Consider the following 24,657-nt stretch of genomic DNA (forward strand, 5'->3'; position numbering starts at 1 on the left):
TTCCTTCATCCATTTCTGTGACATCATCTAACAAACGGATATTATTAGTTTTTGGCCCCAATACATGCTTCCTCACTAGTAACCTCCATCTCTACCCGCCTCCCCATCCCACTGCTTCAGTGCAGACATTGCTGTAATCTTACCTTGTTTATTGTATGTGTTTTATTTTTTTATTCGTTTCGTTTCTGCTATTGAAAATCTTGATGTTGAGGTTTCTGTAGGCGCTGTAAGTGTTAATTTATACTGGTTTGTGCGCCAAAAATAGCAGATCTACAAGCCTACCATGCGTCACATCGTGATGTGTTGTGATCTTGTATATCATTATTTTCAGTGTGCAACTAAGTATAAATCAAGCTTATATCACTGGTTGGCCTTCTTTTTGAGAGCCTCTTGGTTTTGCTGGCAGGCTGAATGAAATTGAGTTACTGAAGACTGATGTTCTATATCAGTGGCTCAACAGAGTTTTACTTTAAATTTTAAGCTTTACTACCTCAACTGACGGAGAGAAGCAATGATCTCCAAACTACAATGAAGATGGCGCCCATCTAGTGTCCAATCCTGTGCGCCTTCTGCTTGAAATAATTGTATAGACATCAGTCAACCAATAGGTGTCCTACCTGACACTATGGTCTACAAGACTACATTTATCAATGGAAGAGTAGGGAGACCACCTCCCACTACCAATGTGCTGCAGTTACTGTATATTGAACTTTACTATACAGATTTATTAAAATGTTTTAATCATTAAAATAAGTTCCAGATTGTAGCTTTAACTCTACACCTTCAATTTGTGGCACCTTGTGGCACATTATCTTTCAGGAGATGCAGACAGTAGTTGACATTATGTCCCTTAATCCATTAAGACCTGAGGCTGATATCTACAAATGCCTTCTAAATCAGTAGTTGTCACACTTAAAAGATTTTTCTAAAATGTTCAAAAATAGCAGATGTACAAGGTTATATATTTGCTATTTTTGAATAGCCAACGCTAAAATCTAAAATGACACCGACGCTTTACTGGTTTTAATGGGTTAAATAATTGAAACTACATAACATTGCTTTGATAGTGACAGATTCTCCTCTTCAGCCTGTGCTGTGCAAAGCTATAAAGATGGGAATTAAGAAGGTGGCCAAAAAGTGTATTACACAAAGAAATAAATCCCTTTCTGTTATTTTGAAGGGGACACTACCTGAAGAATAATACTTTTATCTATTAAAGTGTTTTAAAATTTCAATGTTTTTTTTTGTTTGTTTTTTATACATCATTTTCATGTTTTACAGACAAATGTTTGTAAGAAATCATAAATTTTAATCTGAAATCATGCTGCAAGGCACACCATTTTGTTACACTTATTTTAAAAGAAACGGTAAATGCATTTTGTTTCTACTTCCAATCTGTAGTTGGTGGAGCACCTTAGTTTGCTAGAATGTTTCATATTGTATTTTTCTAACATTGCTTTCTGTTCATGTTAACACAGTATCAAAACAAAATAAAATAAAAATGTGGAGAAACTTTTAACAGATGTAAAAACTACATAAATGTATAATGAATTGAGTACAGTGTGCAAATAATTCTGGACCAGGCATTGTGTATACTTATAGTAGCAACAAAATGTTATATTGTTCCTAAAACTATTTAATAAGATGTTACAGAATGAATACAGTCTTTTGTCTTTATTGATTGTCGTCAATGTCTCATCCCGGGTACGTGCACTGGCATATTAGTCGAAGTGGGAACATAAGAACAAGGAGAAATAGTCCGATTTGAAAAACTAACTATGCATTTCTTGCACTATAGCCCTGTTTCATTATTTATTTTTAAGCTCTGTCACTTTCTGTCTGTTCATCCTTTCCTATTTCACTTTCTTTTTTACTTTCTTTCAATCTGTTCTTGGAAAAGAGATTAGATCTCTGGTAACACAGACTGATACACACACACACCCCTTCCCTTCCATTATCACTACTGTAAGTAATGTAGTTAAACCAGGCTATTATCCTACTTTCCTTCACTATAGCACAACCACGGGTGCACAATTGTTTTTGGTATTTGTCATAATAAACAAATGTAATAATATGCTTTATACCTGCCATGTATGTATGTATTTTGTTATAGTTCTTCTATTTATAGTGACTCATGGGAATAGACTAAGTGACAACCAGGAATAGTTTGGTGACCACCGGAGAGACGGGTGGCAGCCGGAAATTAGACGGCACCCGGGAGCAGTATGGGTTAGCGCCCCAGCCTGTGTCTTCCGTGAGGAAGAAGCCCAACAAACCCACGGTGAGGCCTTTAGGAGGGCCATGCAAGCCTCAAGCGGAGCCTGCGGCACCACCAAGGGCAAGGTGGAGCCTGCGGAACCGTTGCGGCTTGAGAATCCACCATTCCTGAATGAAGTGCCTGGTGCTGGGAGTCTGGTGCAACGCACAGGGCCTGACCTGGTGAGAGCAGGAGTGGACCTGGTGGTGAGACGTAGGAGGGGCCCGGACAGGTGTCAACCCACAGAGCCTAGTCCTTCCATGTGCCAGAATGGTACCTCCCAGTCCCGGCAGAGTAGTTCAGGAGGAACGGATTGTGTGGCCCTGGTTTTTCCCTAATGGGACTTATCGAGGGTAGCTACTGGGACGTAAGTCGGGACTTGATCACTCCCGGCTGGGTCACCTGAGTGATGGGTATGATGTTGCGAGACCCGAAACCCTGATGACCTTGGGATACATCACTGAGGATACGTCCCAGGTGCATCCATTTATGTATGTATTTTGTTATACCATCATCTTTCTGTTCCCACATTATGGTAGTGAAAATTTGCATTTTTTGGGGGCATATTTACGTATGGTGACTAACTAATTAATTATTTATTTAAAAAAATAACTTCATATATAGGCCTACTGTGTACACACACACACAGAGAGAGGGAGACAGACGCGTTGTCACAATTCATTGGTCCGAGACCTTCTCAGTCGAGTGCTCAGCGGCTGGGGTGAGTATCAGCATCTCCAAATCTGAGGCCATGGTTTACAGCAGGAAACCGATGGATTTGCATGAGATCTCTGGGTCTTGACTCTTCTTTTTTTTTTTAAATAACTTTTTATTGAGTTTTTACGTTTTCACATAGATGAATCATGAAAGGTATAAATTATAAGCACAATACTATAAAACAGACAAGAAAAACAAAAAGCACAGAAACAAGACAAACAAACAAAAAAAAGAAAATGGCGAGCAGCACATACCGTACACAATAGTCAGTATAGGCCTATTCATTTAGGAAAGAAAAAAAATAATATATATAAATACAAATATATATACACACATATATATATATATACATACACAAGATAACACAACACACATGGGCTTATCAAAAGGCAAATTGCAAGAGTACAGCTGGGGCTCTCCAATCCAATGAATCACTTCCTTTATAAATCACAGTAGATAGATCCCTGGGCAAGTAATCTACAGCGGCTGCCATATATTCATAAAGTTATTTTCTCTCTCTTTTAATTTGGCACTGAGCCTTTCCATTGGAAGTACTCTGTAGATTTCTCTATACCACTGAGTCACTGATGGAGGTTTTTCGTGAATCCAATTAAACAAAATGCATTTTCTAGCTACACAGAGAAGCTATATCAAGTAGCTTAGCCCTTTTAGGATCTAGCACCCCAAATTCGGATGGCAGCCCTAATAAAAATTGCCCAGGATCTTTACAGATCGTAGACTTCATTATTGAACTCAATTATTTTGTCACACAAGACCAGAACCTGGCTATCTTGGGACATTCCCAGAAACAGTGTATATATGTACCAACCGCTTTTTTGCATTTAATGCACAATGGGGACCTGCTACTGGGATCGATTTTATTCAAAATTTCAGGTGTTCTGTGTTGTCTATGGAGTATCCGATACTGCATCTCTTTGAACCTGTTACTTAAAAAGTAGACTGAGAAGATTTAATGCATTCCGACCAACAATCTTCATCATAGCCTACTCAGTTTGAAAGTCCCTTTCCCATTTTCTAGCCACATTATCGATATTGTGTTTGTCATAACTCAGAAAAGTATCATAAAAATATGATATCAACCCTTTCTTTTTAGTATAATGCATAATAGAGTCCTCCATGGGTCCGAGACTAGGCAAGTCTACTACTAACTAGTCTACTGACTCAAAGTAACATAACAGTGCTGAAAATGATGGTTCTACACGGCCAAAGGCCTTCCACAAGGGGCCAGTAGAGCTGCATGTAGGAACTAATGAGGATCAGATTCAGAGCCATTGACTTATACAAAGTTGCGCCATTGAGGGGGCAGAAAACTGCGCTCGAGGGCGGATTCATGCAGCCTGGACTGGAGAGGGACAAGCTGGAGTTTGACATATATTGTTTTCAACGAGGGCGGCGCAATTATCAGCAATTTTAGGAACGCATGCGTGCAACATTGATTGATTGATTGAAATATTTATTAACAGTTTGTAGAATTACAGTACATTTCATTCAAGCACAAACTCAATACAAAGACTGTTAACTGTGAGTGGACGACCCAATTAAGCATTACACTTGTTTACATTTACAACAGGGTCCACATTGTTCAATTCATCAAAACATTTAGAGACATACAAATAGACACTTCTATGTAGTTAAAGAACAGAACAGGAATTCATCATATAGGAAGCAAAAAGGGAAAAGATACATATATATACAGTGAGGGGAAAAGGGGGGTGGGGGTGGGGGGATTCAGATTTTACAGAGGCCAGTTTCAAATTGCAGCCATCCGTAGGTGCCCTTTGAGAGCGGTTTTGAAGGAGTCAAGGGATTCACATGTCTTAATGACTGTTGGTAGGGCGTTCCACATTTTGGTGGCATAGGAGCGAAAAGAATGTAGTCCCTTGTTTGTGCCGAATCTGGGTTGTACATGGTTTGTTGCACTCCCTCTGGTGTTGTGGGTGTGGACTTCGTTTACATTAAGGAAGTATTTAGACAGGTACTGTACATGGGTATCTTAATGGTGTATCGAATCTTGTGGACCAGACCCATTGCAAGATGCTGTACTCCCAGCCTGTCAAAGTGGGCAGGGGTGAGGTGGGTTCGGGGGGGTGAGGCCAAGTAGGAGCCTGACCAGTTTGTTTTGGGAGGTCTGGAGCCTTGTTTTAAGGGCCTTTGAGGTGCTGTGGTACCAAGAGGTGGATGCATAGTCAAAGAAACCTTGTACGAGGGCTCCTGTTAAGGTCTTCAAGGTGTTTTTGTTGACCAGTGAGGAGATCCTGTAAAGGAATCTTGTTATTTGACAAGCTGTTTTAAAGTATTTGCAACTGAATGGCTGGAAATGGAAATTTAGAGTTTACATAGCCTGCATAGTGCATGCATAAACTTCCCTAATGATTATATCTGGTTTCAGTATTTATTTATGATGCATTTTCTCTATTATTAATAAGCCGGTTATTGTAGCGGTCAATTTGTATTGGTGGTGGGGAGGGGGGCGGGGAGGGGGTCACAAGACGCGAAACATAATTTATGATGGCCAAAGCATTTTCTTGGGTACCGACCTTAGAGTATATATACTCTAGTATTCCATTACCATTACCCATTTAGTTGGCCAGTGTAGTGTTCTATTATGTATATGTGTGTGCAACTGTGCATGACCGGGGGTCTCATTGTTTTCGGGTCTCCCAGTTATTCATCTTCAGCACCCAGTCAGCACGAACAAAGGCGCGTCAGGTCGTGAGCTGATTGGTTGCCGTTGGGCCAGACGCCAACGAGGTCCGCTAGAACAGATGGGGTCCTCCTCCGACGGTAATGTTGTACATCCCACAGTGTGCGCACCACTGATTGTCTTCGACTCCGACAACAGCAGAAGTAGCCAGTTGACCGTAGTGTACGTTGTACAGTCAACACGCGTGCTCCACAAACGAGCCTGATCAGACAACATCATTAAACTCGACAAGAATCGCCGACTCCCAAGACAGAAGCGGCGGCTTCGTAAGTAGTCTGTTATTCCAGATCTCAATTCGATATAAACAGGCTAAATCTCTGAAATAATTAATCACTGCCATTATGTTCAGTTTCGATTCACTAATATAATAGATTGTATCGGGGTAGTTATCGTGGTTGATTGCGCGATAAACTGATATCATCAAGATCCTTGCGTTGCACAAATGGAATTTAATGGCACAAATGAATAAAAAGCATGATCCACATGCTCACGTACGTTTACACGAAGGAATTCAGGGTTTGTCTAAAATAAACTAGCCTACTCTCTGTGAAAGCGTGTGGGCTGCAGTTGTCTATGTAATGTGAGTGACTGTATAAAGAAGAGTCTGAACAGATTGCATAACAGTAGGATTCTTCTTGTCTACTCAGACACACAAGGGAGTACTTTATGGTCATAACCTTCTGTTAAACTTAAAGGCGGTAAACTGCCAAGCAGAAGGGACACATTTTCCACTCCAAAGTCAGGAGAGAATTCATAATGTAGTGGTCTTAATTTTAATCATTAATATGAGGTACAGTTTCAGCCTGATGTAGAGAAGCTGGGAGACAGATTTAGACTGGAGATCAAGGCACATGCAGTTTTAATAACAACAAAACGGCCTAGGGGATAAAGTGAAAGCATGCACACTATTTGGCACAATTATTCCTAACGGAGTTGCTCGATCTCAGATGTTTTGTGGGGTTGCTATGACAATGATAACAATAGTGAGGCAGGCATAGAGGCTGAACAGAACATTGAAGCTGAAGAAAGGTGGGGGTGGAAAGCAGGCAGTGAAGGTTTGGACTTTATATTCCCCCCCCCACCCCAACCAAAGCAGTTCACAGAGGTTCAGAGGCAGAGAAGGCAAGGCAGAGAAATAAGTGTGCATGTGTGTGTCTAGGTCGACCAGATCAAAACTGTTCATTTGAGGGACAGAAGTATGTTGCTATTTATTGCCTTGATGTCATATTCAACCATAGGTCTATAATATTGCCTATCATTTTGTTTTTAAACCACTCTGGTGTCTCACATTTTGTTTTAAAATGCGAATTTTGGTCATGGGTGGTATGGCCAACTTGGTACTGTAACCTAAGGGATATGTCTCATGTTATTTTAACAGGCTTAAAAATACATCTAGCAGGAAAAGAGACAACGAGAGCTTTACAAGAGAAAGCCAACTATTAGGGGACTAGGCATTTGAACACTGATGCCTGCCTGTCACAAGGGTGATGCCTGAAAAGTCTTGGAAATGAGGGACTGTCCCACGCAAAGGGGGACATCTGGTCCACACAGTGTGTCTGAAAAAGACAGGGTGATGTGGGGGGAGGAAGTCGGGAAATTGTGGTCATGAGTTTTAATAGTGTGGTGCTCCAGTCTCTCACAAGTGAAGGAGAGAAAGGCCAACTGCAGACTGCAGAGAGAGATCACAGTCAATACGGGACATAAAAAGCAGCAGACAAAGGAGGAAATACAACTCCACAAAGAGGGGAGAAAAGAAGCAATTGGATACTAGGGAAGGAATAGTCTCGCATGAAACAAACAAGCAAAAGAGAGAGTGAACCCAAGAGAGAGTTTGTGGACTGGCTGCTGTAATGAGCTGCTGCAGGGGAATACAGGATAAATAATATTAGATCTATATTTGGACTCACTCCAGTCTAGAACATAGAACAGAGTCCTGGTCTCTCATGTTCTGGTGTACCGTTAGATCAACCCTGGCTCAGAATGTCCGCTAGTATAGGATGTTTTGATTTGGTTAAAATGTATCTACAGTACATGTCTGCTTGAAACTATAAACACTGTGACTGTGTCTACTAGAGGCAGCATGTCACTTCCACTGCACAGGATTTTAAAAGGTACTTTTGTTTAAGTGCCACAAACATTTTAAAGTGCTGATTTGAAACTATTTGCCTTGGTCCCTGAATAATTATTCCATGTTATGTGGTTCATGACCATTCCAGTCCTTATCAGATTATAGCATTTTATCAGGGATATAATGGAATTTTGGAGAGGATTAGAATTTTGTTGTCAAATGACACCTTATTTGACCCTTGCAACCCAGCTGTTCTGAATCTTGTGACCCGTTGCAACAAGACAGATACAACATTGTTTACATATGACAGGACTGTATTGGTCTCAGACCACAAGCACAACTCATTATCGAGTCTGCACCACTGACCTTGACCAAGACCATGGTATTAAAGACTAATGCATCTCATTGTCTCGGTCAATGATGCGTGTTTGTGGGCTTGACAGGCCCTAATATGGGCGCTGAAATATTGATAGAGCACAACACTGGGTGAGGCTGATTGGCGTTTAATATTTCATCTGGCCACAATTACAAAACTCATTAGTGTCGGAGATGAACGACCTGTGTTTATCAGCACTGTACGTTTAAGCCTGTCACAGCTTTCAGCGCGTCAGTGGGTTTTTGAATGTCTTTGTTTACAGCTGTACTGTGGAGAATAGAGCATGCATTGTTGAGGATGTTGTATGTAGGCGCTCTTAGGCGTTTATACTGTTGGAGGAAGTCACAGAGAGGGACCACATGGGGTTGCATCTGCGTCTTTGCCCGGGTCTGTTGGGGTTTGCTTGCATGTGCATTTGTAAAGTGTTGTTCCAATTGAGGAAGTCAGTCAGTTTCCTGTGTGAAACTGTGAATGACTCAGTAAAGGAGGAAGTGATTAACGGAAGGGGAGCTCTTCCTTTAAACACAGCGGCTCATTAAGTCTGCTAGTTGTATGGAAAAGCCCTTGAATCTGTTAAGAGTCAAACTGTGGATGATACTGTATACTGCAGCTGCATTTATACTGGCGGATACTAACGTCTGGCTCTCAACATCTCTCATCTCTTTATTCTTTCTTTACCTCTCTACACATCTGGTTCTCCTCTCACCAGTGGCCGACCAAGACCAACCACACAGTCTTCATTACGGTAAGCTTTTAAAGATTCTTGAAACAAGGCCACACACATACTGTACATATTTACAGTATGCAGATTCAGTTCATTTCCCTCATTCCTTCAGCTGCGGTCTCATTGAGGCATTGTGAAAGTGGGTGCAAAGTGAAGTGTAATGGTGTTTTGAATAGGTGTACATAGGCTAGCCCAAAGATTGAAGTTTTATAAGTGTATGTGTGGCCTGGTGTTTGACATTTCTTAACTACTGTATGGTTAACTCAGATAAATGTTTGAGCAACTGAAAGGCTTTGGCCCATGTGCTTTGCACCTGTTCCTTCCCTTCCGGAAGATCTCTCTCTCTCTCACAAACACAGACAGACACACACACACTAAGGTTGGGCGATATGCCAATTTTTTTCAACCGCCAATCGTCTGACCAATATTCGCCGATTGACGATGTATTCGTGTCATAAAAGTAGAGTGAGAACAGCTCACTGCAGGTCGCAAAAAAGCCAGATCTACAAGCTCTCAAGGCGCCGCGTCCTGCCTGTTTTCGCAGCTCCGTTCGCTAGGCGTTGAGAGCTTGTAGATCAGTCTGTTTCTGCAGACTGCAGCGCAGCCAGGGTAACTTGCTCCCTTCCCTCCCCGGTCCGGTCGTCGGAGGCTCGGAGCGGAGCACTGAGCAGCGGAGCCGACAAGCTGCTGCAGCCGGGCTGATCCACGCAGGCTCTCAAGGCGTCGCGTCCTGCCTGTTTTTGCAGTGCCGTTCGCTACGCGTTGAGAGCTTGTAGATCTGTCTATTTTTGCAGCGCTGGTGTCGGGGTCCGTTCACGTTGTCAATAAAAATAACTTAGATTACAGGCGGAGATGAAGTTCAATCAGTGGGTTGCACCAGTATTGGCTACACGCTAAGCTAAGCGCTAAGCTAATGAATGATCCCCGTGCCTATACACTAACACTAGTAGACAGTTTTTTTTATTTTCCCCCCCGCCACTCACGGGTGGCGCATTGGGATTGTGATGAGACACGAGACAGCAGTGTGCATTCTGTTGTGACTGTATATTATTAAACTGCATGGGTCTGGACTCCGGAGCTTAAACAACATGTAGGCTACAGCCTCCCTCAGCTCCCAGCCAGGCTGCCGTAAGTGCCGTGCGGCGGTGCCCGAGGCTGGCTGCTGACAGTGCTGAGTGCGGGGAGTCGGGACTGTGGGAGCATACCATTATAACGGGAGGAGGTGATTTCCACCCGGCCGCTGTTACTACTTTGCTGGGCCAAATTGATCCACATGTTGCTCACACTTTACAGGTTATCTAGGCTAAATCGTCCCGAGAAATCGCCTAATAAAAATATTCGGCGATTGGATTCGTATATTCGCGATTGACGATGTATTCGTATCGTCACCCAACCCTAACACACACACACACATACACACATTCTCCATGGATACACAAGTGTGACTGTGTGTGTGTGGAGACAAGGAGAGGGTTCAAGAAAAAAGGAAGTAAGTGTAAGAAGAGGAAGAGAGTGCCATGGAGAGCAGCTGTCTTGTTCCATCACAACCGAAATGACTCTGACTGAGACTTTTGCAAGCAATGATTATCCACCTCCTTCCTCGGGTTGGATAAGCATTTCTAACCACTGTGTTCTATCTACTCTACCAGGCAGTGAATTGCGTTCCCCTGGTGTCTCGTCTAAAATAGTCCCAGATTAGAGGAGTGATAATGAGAATGGAGAGATGTGGGTTGGTTAAGTGTGTGTGTGAAGTAATAGTAGAGTGGTGGTTGTCTTCAGTGTGACAGAGCAAGATGTGTAGACGACAGAAGCAGTATACTATATACAATATGATCTCTTATCCTCTGATAACGTAACTTTCCACTTCTCTGGAAGCCCACTGGTCTCGGGCTCCCTCTCAGTGTACTGTACACGGCAAAATCCGAATTGTTAATTGAGGTTGGAGCACACACTCAGAGTTCTGAGGATCAACACATTTTACTGTGGTGATGCCCTCGGACGCATACTCACCGGTCATGAGGAGTCATGGGACTCCAACTCACCACCACTCTCTCTCTCTCTGTTGTCCCTTTGTCTCTCAGCCGCTTCTCTCTCATGCTGTCTGAAAATGGATGACGTGCAGGATGGGGTTCAGATCGGAGAGAACAAGTTCATCAGCAAGTAAGGAGAAGGCCTACGCACAGAACTGGCACACACACAGACCCACGAGACCTACTGTACATGTACAAAATGCAGACAAAAATTGTACTATACTGTAATATATGCCTAGCTCTGCACAAAATATGTCTTGTGTGTTGTGCTGTCCATGTATGTTAGTGCTGCATACACAGTCAAATTCTTCAGTGTTAATTAATTCATCTGTAACTGAATTGGTTACATGTGTACACTCTCTGAGTTAAAGGTTGTATTATTATTTTTTTTCCAACCAAAGTTCATGTCTTTAGTTTGTTATTAGAGAAAGTAGTGTTAATTTCTTTCTTCCATTTGCTGCTTTCTTTCATTTTAGCTATTTTTGCCGCAGGGGGCATTCGAACAAGTGGCTAAGTATGTATTTTCTTTGCAAAGGTTTACAGTGGTTTCTTTATTATTTACTATAGTCCTACTAGGCCCCAGGAAATTTCATCTGGCCACAAAAGATCACGGGAATATAATAATAAATAAATCGCCGTAAAACTTTGTAAAAAATACAAGCCACTTGTTCGAATGCCCCCGCCCCCCTATCAAAAATAGCTAAAATCGCTAAAACGAAAGAAAGGAGCAATCAAAACAAAATAATTACACATTTACTTTCTCTAATATCAACCTAAAATATGAACCTAGATTGAAAACAAACAAACAAAGTTGTCCTTTAAAGTAACACTCTTTTGAGACATGAATTGTTGCACACATGCTCAACTCAATGTGATTAATGTGTTTTATAGTTTATAATGTGTATCCCATGCACTCCACCACACACTATCAGAGGGATTCAGACTTCTCCCCAGTATACATCTTACACAATTAAATAACCATAGACCTTTAACAGTTTGACTGTTTTTTACGATTAACCCGCATTTTAATCAACCCCCCTTCACTGCCGAGATTGTTGTATTACCTTTAGAGCATACGCTGAATTATTTGGGCTTTTAATCCGCGAAAATCCATCAAAAAAAGCTCCCGTGGTTTGTTATGATCTGTGTGTAGCATCCACCATCTTGGTGCACGCGGAAGACGCACACAAGATTGGTTTCAATGAGGCGTTGCACCCAATGCATTTCCATTGGCCTCAATTTCCCAGAAGCCCTAGCAGCCCACAGCATGTGACGATTTCCGGTTTCGTCATCACAGCGAAGGCATCCGGTCTCATACTCCGCGACGAAGACGGATTTTCTTTTGATTCATTACATTACGGCGGATTAAACACATAAAACAAAAGGCGGGTATGTCCGATCCGGCAGCGACATTAACCTGGAGTAATCCATTCAAGGCACGGAAACTGTTAAGGGCCCATTTCACTGTGCTTACTAATAAGCACAGAAATTCTGATGTCTGATCCCGACCAGTGGTTCTCAAGCTGATTGATTGGAACTGTTATTAACAGACATTTGTAGAATGGGTACAGTTCAAAGTCACCAAGATGACCTGCCCAGAAAGGTTGAAAGTAGTAAAAATAAATCGTGTCACCTCGGATGCATAACTGCCGATTCAGATGTCTGAAAAAAAAATCAAATAATGTCTGATGTATCGGTCAGATCAATATATGGGTTGGGCATTACTAATAAAGCTGTTTCAGTGTGAGCACTGGGTACTAGTGTGAGGTAGAGAAAGGACTATTCCTTCACCCTTAAAATCTTCACATTAACAAATCTCTGTCTCCAGGTCAACTGTCCTTACACACCTGAAGACATACAACCTCTACTATGACGGACAGAACCTGCAGCTGAGGCACAGAGAAGTGGGTATAAAGGGTGATTTATACTTCATGAAAATAGTTTTTTTCGGTTAAATTAGGTTTAATACATTTGTGTGGGTTTTGGGTGGCCAGCATGTGTTTGGATGATGGAAGGGTGAATATACAGTGTGCGCGTGTGCGTGTGTTACTATGAAAAGTCGGAAAGCTTTATCCTCATGTCCATTTTGGCCATCTTTCATTCACCCTCATCCTTCATAACATGCCCCAACAGCACTGTCTCTTTAGCAATTCAACCATCCCCATTGGGGGTAATAACTGTGTGTGTGCACTGTGCACGCACATAAATGCATAGCTGAGCCTCTTTCTATACATATGCCCACTCACAATACGTGCATGTATGTACGCACGTGTGTCTGTGTGTATTGATCAAAGCTCTGTTCCATAACAGGAAGAGGGGGAGTTGATTGTTGAGGGCTTGCTCAACATCTCCTGGGGCCTACGTCGGCCAATAAGGCTTCAGATGCAGGATGACCATGAACGAATCCGTCCGCCTCCATCCTCCACCTCCTGGCACTCTGGCTGTGCTCTGGACTGTCAGGGGTAAGGAGCTGTCTCCAGTTACACCCCACTTACCGGAAATACTTTAGAGAAGCGTAGTGGGTCAATGAGCGCAGCAATAGATCAAGTGGGGACTGACAAGAACTTATTATAAAGCCAAATATCTTTTGTTGTAATCTTGACATTATATCATTGTGTAGCGGTTTTAACACCAAAAAGAGAATTTAAGTAACCGAAGCACTGCAGATGTCCAAAGTGTTTACTTTACTGAACTACTGATGATAATCCATGTCAGGTCTCAGTTTGTGTTTTGTCCTGAGGGTAGCACTATCCATATCTGTTTCAACGGGCTCAAGTCTAGTCTCCCTAGACTAATAGGCAGGGGCGTCATTTAACCACAAATTCAGTTATTTTATGCATACTTAGTTTCTCCACGTCTGAGAATGTTTTGCACACACTAATCTAATTCTTTATCAGTATGTCTCTAACACATGTCTATAACATGTGTGTATGTAACACACATGTTATAGACATGATTTCTTGTCTGCAGCCGTACATTCATTAGCCACTTTCAACCTGGTGTACCTATGTTGGGCATGTCATAATAGGAGACAAAGATGTGCCTTTTTTTTAATAGCCAAAATAGTGTGATGCGTTGTGAGCTTGTACGTCTTCTATTTTCACTATTCTATTTAAATAGGGCTTAAATGGTACCTCAGTTCTTCCCCCTAAAATTAAGCCTAGTAGGCCTAATGGGTATGCAGTTTGACTGGTTGAAAGCCGATATGTCATTCTCTTTGAGAGAATAGGCACATTCTGTCATTTCTGTGTTGGAATGACCTAAATCCAAGGTTACCATTGGGGGTTTGAGATGTTTTTTTTTGTTTTTCATTTTTTTTAGTACTTGTTTACATGTGCTCAGCTTTGTCAGTTTAGGTTTTGTTCTCCTTGCTTTTGCTTTTCCAAGTTCACCCAATAACACAGAGGGGCAACAGCAGACACAGCAAAACATTCCCACGGTGGAAGTGACAGCAGAGGACAATGCAGTGGAGGAAGATGAGACAGAAGGTGGGTTTGTAGGCTGGGCTATATGAACAAAATAAAACAATTCTAAACATTCTATCGATATCGTAATAATAAGAAACAGGACAACCAGGTGCTCACAGGAGATAAGTTTCAATGGTGTTCACAGGATCAAACAGGGTCAAAATCCAAAGTAAAAAAGAAGGAAAAGCCTTTATATTATTACAAGGCAACTAACTGCCTTGTATTAATCAGGGCAGAATAAATATGACAGACAGACAAACTCTTTACATTTTGCTAAAATATGTGAGAACACCTAAGTAATTAGACAATTAGCTAAAATATGTGAGAACACCTAAGTAATTAGACAATTAGCAAGTGTCCAAATACACGTGGCGGCACTTTAGATGGTACTGTAATTACATAAGCACAATCAATCATTCAGCAAGACTAAGCTGCAGTCTTTCTTGCCTTTCCTCCATTTTTACTCCTGAGTGCCCGGATCGTTAGTTTTTTTTCTCATAATATCCCAAAACCCTGATGATATCTAGTCTCATGTCACAATATCTATACATAATCCTATCCTTATATATTCAAATTGGTTAATGGGAGGACCACAAAGGTTTTATCTAAACAGATTTTATGTGTGACCATATTTAACATGACTGATTTTATTGTATTTGTTTCTGTTGTACAGAGGACTATGAGAGCTCTGCCCAACTCCTGAGGACAAAGAGTGATGCTGGGGTTCTGAGGCGGGGCCAGCGGCGATCACCTAGCGACCAGAGGAGGATACGGCGACATCGATTCTCCATCAATGGACACTTCTATAACCATAAGGTGATACAACCACACACATACACAGAACGACATATAACCATAAGGTGATACAACCACACACATACACAGAACGACAAAACATATGTGTTACTGTATGTCTATGACATAATATCTACTACTGTACACAATACATCCTTTTCTCCCCAGCATTTCACTGAAGTTGTACATAACACTAACAATGTCCCGCTCCCTCAGACAGCAGTGTTCACTCCTGCCTACGGCTCTGTGACTAACGTTCGGATAAACAGCGACATGACCACGCCTCAGGTGCTACGAGTCCTCCTCAACAAGTTCAAGATAGAGAACAGCCCGGATGACTTCGCCCTCTACCTTGTTCATACGAGTGGAGGTGAGTGTTTATTTTAGGTAGCGTTTGTCAGAGCACTCGGACAAACGTCTACCGGTAATCTTCGTCTATAGCAGGGGTCTTCAAAGTTTTTCAGGCCAAGGACCCCTTATTTGAGAGATTGATGAAGCATGGACCCCGACTACACCACTACCCCCCTCCCCCACTACCTATACAATTGTGTTGCAGAAGAGTACAGAGACCTTTGTCTCTGTACTTGGTCTGCTCTTTTTTCCTTCTACATCAAATGTATTGGACAAAAATAGCTGATCTACAAGCACACAAAGAGAGTGCAGAGTGACACGTTGTGTGCTTGTAGAGTATGTGTACAAGCATCAAAACCAGTGTACAGAAACAAGGACTGGTGTAATATGGTCTCTCTGAACTGGTTAACTATACTCCACCTAGGAGCCTACAGGAATAAGTCAAGTAAGTCTAGAACTGCTTAACAGTCCCACAGTTGCTATAGAAGGACACAGCTTTTTTTAACTGGGTTACTGTAATGTTATAGTGACTAAATAACAACATTCATGGCCTTTTTACAAAGGTCTGCAGATGATGTTAACTTGTTTGTTATGTTGTGTTCATGTCTGTCCATATTTTAGAGCGTGTGAAACTGAAGCGTAGTGACTATCCTCTGGTACTGAGGGTGATGCATGGTCCGTGTGAGCAGGTCTGCAGGGTCTTTCTCATGGAACCGGACCTGGGAGAAGAAGTCACATATGATGTAGGTTTTTCCATGAAGTGCCAGCGACTTGACCCCGATTGCACAGATTATATGAAACAAAATAGTTTGAGAGTTGTCATGACATGTCCCCTTAACTTCCACCAGGTGGCACAATACATCAAATTTGAGATGCCTGTCCTGCAGAGTTTCATTACCAAGTTGAAGGAGGAGGAGGACCGGGAGGTGCAGAAACTCAAGAGAAGGTACAACTGCTGCAGAGTGCACTCCCTTGGCTGTGCAGTGGTGGAAGAAGTTGTCAGATTGATTTGTACTACTTGAAATAACAGTCACAAGAACAAATCCTGTATTCAAATTTGTTCTTGAGTAAAAGTACAAAAGTATGGCCATCAAAATATATTAGAGTACCAAAGTAGAAATACGGCCCATTTCACGATCATATTGTAATAATACATTCATGTGAAAATCACTTAAATATTGCAGCTGGTAAAATGTATTACTTTATGTGCTGCTGGGTAGCTTAAAGTGCCACTTCAAATCCCCTTTTTGTGATGTTGATGACATAATGCAAAATTATGTGGCATTGTTTTGTTTTTTTTATTTTGTCTTTAACTTGATTTTAAATCCTGTGATATCACAGGATTAAATTTAAATGTCAGTTCTTCAGCTCCAGTCAGACCAGCTCCATGCCCAGCCCAGAGAGTGTCTCCAAGTCAAACTACACACAATTTAGTTCAGCCCCTAGTACCAGCACCTCCTCGGTGAAGGGCACAGACACTCCCACAATAACTTGAGAAGATATGTAAACCAACTTGCATCGTTCCAAGTAGGCCAGTGCCCAACAGGCACCACTTCATAATTAATCGGTTAAAGGACCACTTCACCACTTTTCAACCTACCTGTATCTTCATATAATAGGTCCTCGCTAATAATCATGATAAAATGGCACAATCTTTTTCTACTCAATCTGTGTCTCATAGGAGGGCTGTGGGCAGTTCAGAAACCCGTCCACCAGTGACATTTATTTAACAAAAATGTTAGATGTTTATTATCGAGAGAACGATGGCTTCCATTTTCGCATTGCAACTTTTCAGGAATAGAAAGCCTGCCGTTTCTATTAGCTTGGATTCCCCATCGATGATGTCACTGGTGGACAGGTTTCTGAACAAATAATCATAGTGGAGCTTGTAGATCTATTATTTTCAGTGTGCGAGATGACGCACATCCAAGTATAACTCAAGCTCTGGTCCGAATCTGAGTTTGTTGTCCAACTCACACACATCTCTCCATTTGTCTCCATGTGTTTACACAGGTATACATACCTGCGATGTATCATTGAGAAGGAGCTCCGCCGTCTTCCAGAGGCCACAACCTGTATGTAATCTGAGAGGATTCCTTCTTTTAATATCCTGACTCGGCTCACTACCCGCAAATGTTCAGAGAGACCCACGTTCACCTCAGAACACCTACAAAGTGAGACTGACCAAGGGTCACCTACTGTACAAGGAAGCAATGTATGCATTCCAATGAACATTTCTTCCGGCTTTTGAATGTCTTTCTCCTCGTGGGTCTTCTGTTATCCTCACCATTTAGCCATATATTTTAACATGAAGACTAATGTATGCTTTGTCAGACAACGATAATAATAACAACTAAATAATTGAAAATCTATTAATCTGGTCAAGCTACACGGGTTGCATGACAAAATATAAATTAGGCTTGATTATTATATATTATATATTGTCTATCAGTGGAGATGGACAATAATCAAGCCTACTTCATATTTTGTCATGCACCCTGATGTAACAAGCACAACCACAAACTTTAGAATTGTTTTCATGTTATTAATAATAATAACCTCTAGCAATAATGGTACCATGATGGCTAAGCTGAAATTCATTCCTGGCACTTTTTAAAGATTTCATATGGGTTTGTATGGAGTACTGGTTCTGATCCGCTCTGTTTAAGCACAGTCCTGTTTGCCTGTTTGTCTGCCTCTCTCAACAAACACAAACATATATGGTGTATACATTCTTTCACTCTCAGCTCATTGCATGGCTCCAGACAAACGTTTTAGTTGGTTGCACAGGTGCACGTAACCTTTTCAAATGGGTGCACCAGTATATCATTTAGGTGCACCCACACATACACACACATAGACTGACCTGCTGAATGTAAGGTGCACTGGTGTGACAAAAGAAAATGGTTGCACTGGACAGATCTTTGGGTGCATGGACTCTGGAGCCCTGCATTGATCTACTCAGTCATTCCTGCATTTCGTTTCAGTCCATTATTGAACCGCCAGAATACATTTTTATGGGGCGTGGCTAGCGATTCAGGGTCTGGAACCAGGCACAGGAACCACACCCCAAAATGTGATGACTGACGACCTACTTATTGTACGCCATCCATACAGTATCATTTGGTTTTGGTGAAGTGCCTGTCTCTCAGCATTGTCCCAGGTAAAAACTATGATAACAAAATATTGTGAAGCTATTTTTGTGTTTAAAAATGAATTCAATGGGAATTATCAGGGAAGTAGCTAGATGGCCATGCTATACATCAGTGTGGTTTTAACCCTGGACCAAGAATGTGGAGGAAAACCTTACAGATTGGCCATGGCCTGGCACATTCCACCGTTGGATGGTTTTGATAGGATGATTTAGGCTTCTTGCACTACAGCAAAAAGAACGATTTTACATTAAAAGAAAAAAAGATTCTTATCGTTTGCTTCACATCAGACGGGCTTCCCGTCGTTGGAAAACTTGTTTGCTCCCGCAGTTAAAGGAATTGAATGGAGCCTAGATATTTTGTTGATGGATACATTTAGTGCAGTGGTCATTTAAGGCTGTGTGGACTGACTGAAGATATGAACATTTGTTGTTCCTGTCAATTCCTTCATACTTAAGCCTGATCTATACCTCAGTGTGAGCTGGTGTCACACGTCAGAAATAGCTGCTCTAAAAGTGATTTGAGCTTGTAGAGCGGCTGGCTATTTTTTGTGTGCGCTACGCGGCGCATAACAAAGTGTAAGTCAAGCCTAGGTCGTAACAATTATGTCTGTGCTCAGATTTCCTTCCTGTGGACATTCAAAATTCTGGATTTGAGTTCAAGTCAAATAGAGAATGAAGCACAAAGCAGATACAAGAAAGAGGGTAGTCCCAAAAGATTGTGAATAAGTTGATGAATCATCAATCATTATACAATGATGGAATGTTGTGTGTACAGGAGAGTATATAAGTCTCTGTACAATTCCATGTGTCTGTCCAGTAGTTCTGACATGCATAATTGATAATACTTTCACAGAACACAGTGTAGTGTTTTCAGAAATGGCACAGCAGTTGAGTGTTCATGAAGTTGAATGTGTGTGTATTCTTTTAGCGAGCATGTCGCCTGCTTATGTATTTCCTGATGGCAGCGTTTTTGTATCTTTTAATTCACAAAAAAAACAAAACGCATCTTGAATGAGTTTTTGTCTCTCTTGATGTCAAGCACAAAGTAATTTTTTTTTGGAAAATGTAGCTTTTTTATGATAATTATTATTTAATAAAAATGTATCATCAGAAAAGCTGTTTAGTTTTTTTTTTAAGCTTGTCCCACCTCCCCTAGCATCTGAGCCGTTGGGCAAAGACTGCATTATCACTGTTATGTAATAGCACTTTATCTTGGTTGTTTCATTTTATATAATACCACAGCGTATGTACCGGTAGACAGATGGATAGCATATAGTACCAGACATTGCATTCAATATTTTTTTATTTTATATATTTTTTATTTTTAAATAATCACAGCTTTGAGATAATTTTTGTGTTTTACCTACCGTAATTTAGTGGGAAAGGGCTTTAAATAATACATCCAATTAGAATCTGACCAAGAAAAGAACACCCAGAGCTGTTTATGCTTTCTTGTGGGTGGGACAATGGCTTACAGAACAGAAAGGATGACCGTTACTGTTGACAGCCAATGAGGCAGGCTGAGACGGAGTGATCCCCTACCTGAATGAGATGCAGGTTAAGAGGCTGTCCCTGAATCATACTTTCTTCAGACCGTCAGATAAATCAGTGCTGCTCATACGCTGTCCACTTGACTCTGCCCCGGTGAAAGACAAACAACATCACAATCATCTGGATCACATCACTTTACCAGTCCAGCCAACAGGTAAAATGTGTTGTTGTGATTTAAATTGGTATAGGTGTCTTTTAAGCTTTGTAAACCAAACAGATTTAACAAATAACGGAAATATAACATAACATGACATATATAGGATATATATTTTTGTTAATGGTGGAAATAATTTTGGAAATGTATGAATACTTCTTTACCATGGAAACGATAACGCTCATGCAAAATTATTGCAATCATCTCAAGTAGGCCTAATTGTTGATTAAATGATTATGTAATAATTGTTACTCTCCATGTCACATGAACGATTCCTTCTTTCGATGAGATTTGCCATATCAAATTATTGATTGTATAACTCACACTTGTCTTGTGCATATACATTACACTATAAAGTATATATAGCTGTGATTTCATGTAATGTTCTTTTAAATACAGTTGGCATTCACTTTGTCTATTGCTGAGCCCCATAGAACCCATTCCTTACAGTACAATTAATTTAACTGTAAAGGTTCATCTTTTTTATATTAATTGTCAGTTAAATTTACATTGAGGATTATATTGTGTAGAAAGTTAGAAACAAGACAATTTATTGATGGTGTGGAGACAGACATACATTTCGGGTGTTCCAAATTCCATGAAATAAATGTATTTAATGAACTTTTTCTGAACGAGTCTGAACAAAAATCTAATCTGTGACAAGACCCATGGGATTACAGCCAAACTAAGTGACCCGGTATAATTATAGCTTGAGGCGCCTTGTAAAAGGTCATGGATTACATTGTGTACACAGTGCAATGACGTTAGTGAAGATGATGTCACACCACTTGTTGATGATTTACAGTAATTTATCTGTCATGACAATTGGCACTAATTTTCTTTTAGAACAGATTTAGACCGATTTGATGTAGCATTAAACATAGGGAAAGGAAAAGCTGTCATGATGACTTTTGTTCTGGGGATCAGAACATTTTGTTTGTCTATCAGTTTTGGTCCAAATGGCGCTAGGGTGGTTAAGAGATGGGTCAAATGCGGAGAACAAATGTCACTGCTGTAGCGTGTGTAACAAATCGTACGACTTTGACTTTATTATTTATATAATCACATTTCAACGTATTCATATTGACCACTTTTATTTGCAACGGTAGCCTATGTATACATCCAACAGCACTGCACTCCACTGCAGCATATTCAGAACCAGATTAACCCAGTGCAAATCCCAATTATGAGCCTTGGGAGATTATGAAAGCTATCTGATCCTGTGACAGCCATTGGGTCAGATTGTATCGAGGTTGTGTAAGATGTGTGTCATAAAGATGGATTAGGAGTAACACAGTGTGCTCCTTTTCTCTCAATTTGCAGGCAGAGTAAAAATACCACATAATCAGCCACACAGGGCTAAATCCATGATGCGATCATCTGGGTCAGTTTGTGTTTCTGTGCACTAAACATAAGTGCCTCAGTACTGAATTATATAGTACCTAATTCTATGACCGACACCTTTCACCGAATGGTGACATTGAATCAATTATGTAAGGTCTGTATCTCTAAAACATAGGCTACAGAGAGCAGCAGACAACTCTCCTGTGAGCCAAAGGATTTTGAACAGCTCCTTACAGCATTGCTACTCTTGTCGTTACAGGGGAATAAACCATGAAGAAACTAGTGCTCACAGTGATGACATGCCTGCTGCTCCTTGCCACTCACGTTCCCACCTCTGAGGCGGCGAGGGGAGGCTTCGGTCGAGGTGGTGGCGGATTCGGCCGCGGAGGTAGCAGCCGCGGTTGGGGTGGTGGTGGTGGAAGCTACAGGCCGGCACCTGTCCAGACCAGGGGTGCCAGCGCGGGGAGTGTCGCTGGGGCAGCCGCAGCAGGAGCCATGGGGGGAACATTGCTTGGTTCTGCTCTGAGTCGTCCTAGCTATGGAGGCGGAATGTTTGGAGGAGGCGGAGGATACGGAGGAGGATACGGTGGTGGCTATGGAGGGTACGGTGGCGGCTATGGAGGGTACGGTGGCGGGTATGGCCAACGTGGTGGGTATGGCAGGCCTGGTTACGAGCCAGAGGGGTCTGGAGACTATGGATATTACAGGAGCGCATCGAGCGGTCCCATTTATAACAGCATCGTCGTCGTCATTGGTTCCCTGATGTCTGTCCTGATGGGCCACTGGATGGCAATCTTGTAGGGGGCACATGCAGGCTCCCAGAGACAAGCACCCTCAGATTGTGAACACAGCTGCACCTTGGCCAATAATGACCAATCATTTGATCTAAAAGAATGGTCCAGAAATGTGATCAAAAGAGATTCCCTGACTCAAAGTGATGCTTATGTAAATTCCACAAGATCCACTGAATGAGAAGGAGAGGCGAGGAAGCGGAATGTAGCGCGTCTTACAGCACATCAATGTTACACCATTTCCCTGTTCTCATGTGTAGCACAGATACGATATGCTCTGTAGATCTGTCTGAGTTATGTTGACTGACTTTAAAGGTAGGGTAAGAGATGTTTTTGTTCAAATAAGTATTAATAGCTCTATATTCTGATAGTACTCATTGTTGCTAAAGTATGTAAAAAATAAAAAATACATTATTTATAGGGCACCTTTCACAGACAAGCGATTGACTAGTTTAAAACATAAAAACAGCAATATAAAGCATAAAACAAATGAATAAAATAAGCAGTCGAACATGCAATAATTAAATTATATCCCAATAAGAATGGGACAGGACCGTCAAATCATGTCTCTCCAGCTCTTTTTTTCAACTTCAGGTCGGGATACCAATATTATCCAAACAGGAGAGAGAACTCACACATGACAAGTGACTTACCCTACCTTTAATCCTCTGGTGTCTGGGATTTTGTTTTATAATGTAATTTTGGGTCATGGGTGGAATGGCGGACTACTTGAGGAATAACTGTTTACACTTTAATACTAATAGAGTATGTTCCCTTCTGAGACTGTGTACTTCATGTCATTTTTACATTTTTTTATATCACTGTTGGTACTAGAACTCAGATGATGAGGTAAAAGAAGATGACATGACAAACATGAATATACTTATTAGAATTATACTGTAAATGCAACTGCATTAGTTGTGAAGACTGACATTGAGTAACATTCTGGCTTTTTTATGGAGGTATGTCTACTTCTAAGAAGCAAGTACTAGATTCAAATCAGCCATACCGTTTTTGTGGTAATGCCATTCTGTCAGTATGTTTCATCTAAACATTTAGATACATTGTGATGTCACTATGATATAGCTATATGAAAGTATGAACAACCAGTGAATGTCAGGTTTGATACATTACAAATTGCTACATAAAGAAGTATTACAACATTGTTATAAAATATAAAATAAAAACATACTAAAAATACTGTTTTTGCTTCATGAAGTTTTTCCAGGAAGGATTATATTGCCCAGGTTCTTTGCAATTGTCACGATATGCCTCTACACAGACGTAGCTGAGGTCCAGCTACTGTACATCTGTCTCTTTATCTGTCTCTAGCCACATTTCCTTCAACTACCCAAATCTGCTATCCTCCACTTATCCACCAGATGTCCCCAGACCTTCCCTTCATATCCACCATATCTTTGCACACCTGTTACCACTTTCCTTCTCACCCACCTGAGCTTTCCCACCATGTTTTCCACACCTGAGCTTCATGCTTTAATATTCATACCATGAAGGTCATTTCCCCTGTTCACTGCCAGATTGTGTAAGTAATGTTACTTGGTGTTTGACTTGACTTTCTAGCCTCTGTATTTCATGTGTTTCTGATTTGAGTCCCGTTCTGATGGTTCTGTCTGCTTGGTCTGTGTTCTGACCTTATGTCTGCCCTTGTCCTGTGACAGGAAAGAGTCACTCTCTGAGTCTTAACCATGGCATAGCCTCCACTCATAACAGTTATTTCAAGTTCTCCAGCTGTAAAGTGACCAAGGATAATGTTAATGTTGCACACCGTAGAGGAGATCTGGATGGGATATAATTTATTACTGATTATTATTCAAAGTCATGCAGGCCAAAGAGAACTTCCCAAGGGAAAGGAAGGGACACATGTATGCAAGCACCTGACGAAGCCAAACGGCGAAACGCGTTGTGCAATAAAAAATGATGCATAAATAATCTGTCATTTAGTGGTTGCTCTAAACAAACATTAAGTCCATAGACTTAGCTGGCAAACAAGTTACGTCATAAGTGTTCTAAACAAACATTAATGTTTTGTCTTGTGACGGCCCTGCCCCCTCTGCCTCACTGTAAGCTAGAGGGAAGCCTCTGTATGGCAGAGTGGAGCAGGCTCACCTGAGGTGGGTGTGGCTTAGAGGACT

At 41.3% G+C, this 24,657-nt stretch overlaps 2 protein-coding genes across 2 annotated transcripts; both read left to right on the forward strand.

Moving 5' to 3' along the window:
* The first annotated feature begins 8,407 nt into the window (after positions 1–8,407).
* Positions 8,408–19,779, forward strand: rassf2b (Ras association domain family member 2b). Its single transcript, XM_083784535.1, has 10 exons — positions 8,408–8,888; positions 10,949–11,027; positions 12,726–12,801; positions 13,208–13,359; positions 14,285–14,385; positions 15,038–15,180; positions 15,376–15,529; positions 16,132–16,253; positions 16,359–16,456; positions 17,524–19,779. Exons 1-10 carry the CDS (start codon positions 8,696–8,698, stop codon positions 17,591–17,593), a joined length of 1,188 nt encoding a protein of 395 aa, XP_083640661.1. The 5' UTR covers positions 8,408–8,695; the 3' UTR covers positions 17,594–19,779.
* Positions 17,571–23,655, forward strand: sprn2 (shadow of prion protein 2). The gene is made up of 3 exons (XM_083784536.1): positions 17,571–17,585; positions 20,257–20,369; positions 21,973–23,655. The coding sequence occupies exon 3, from the start codon at positions 21,984–21,986 to the stop codon at positions 22,512–22,514; it is 531 nt and encodes a 176-aa protein (XP_083640662.1). The 5' UTR covers positions 17,571–17,585; positions 20,257–20,369; positions 21,973–21,983; the 3' UTR covers positions 22,515–23,655.
* The last annotated feature ends 1,002 nt before the right edge of the window (positions 23,656–24,657 follow it).

This window comes from Protomyctophum parallelum (assembly GCF_964188405.1).
Source record: "Protomyctophum parallelum genome assembly, chromosome: 15".
NCBI classification, from domain to species: Eukaryota; Metazoa; Chordata; class Actinopteri; order Myctophiformes; family Myctophidae; genus Protomyctophum; species Protomyctophum parallelum.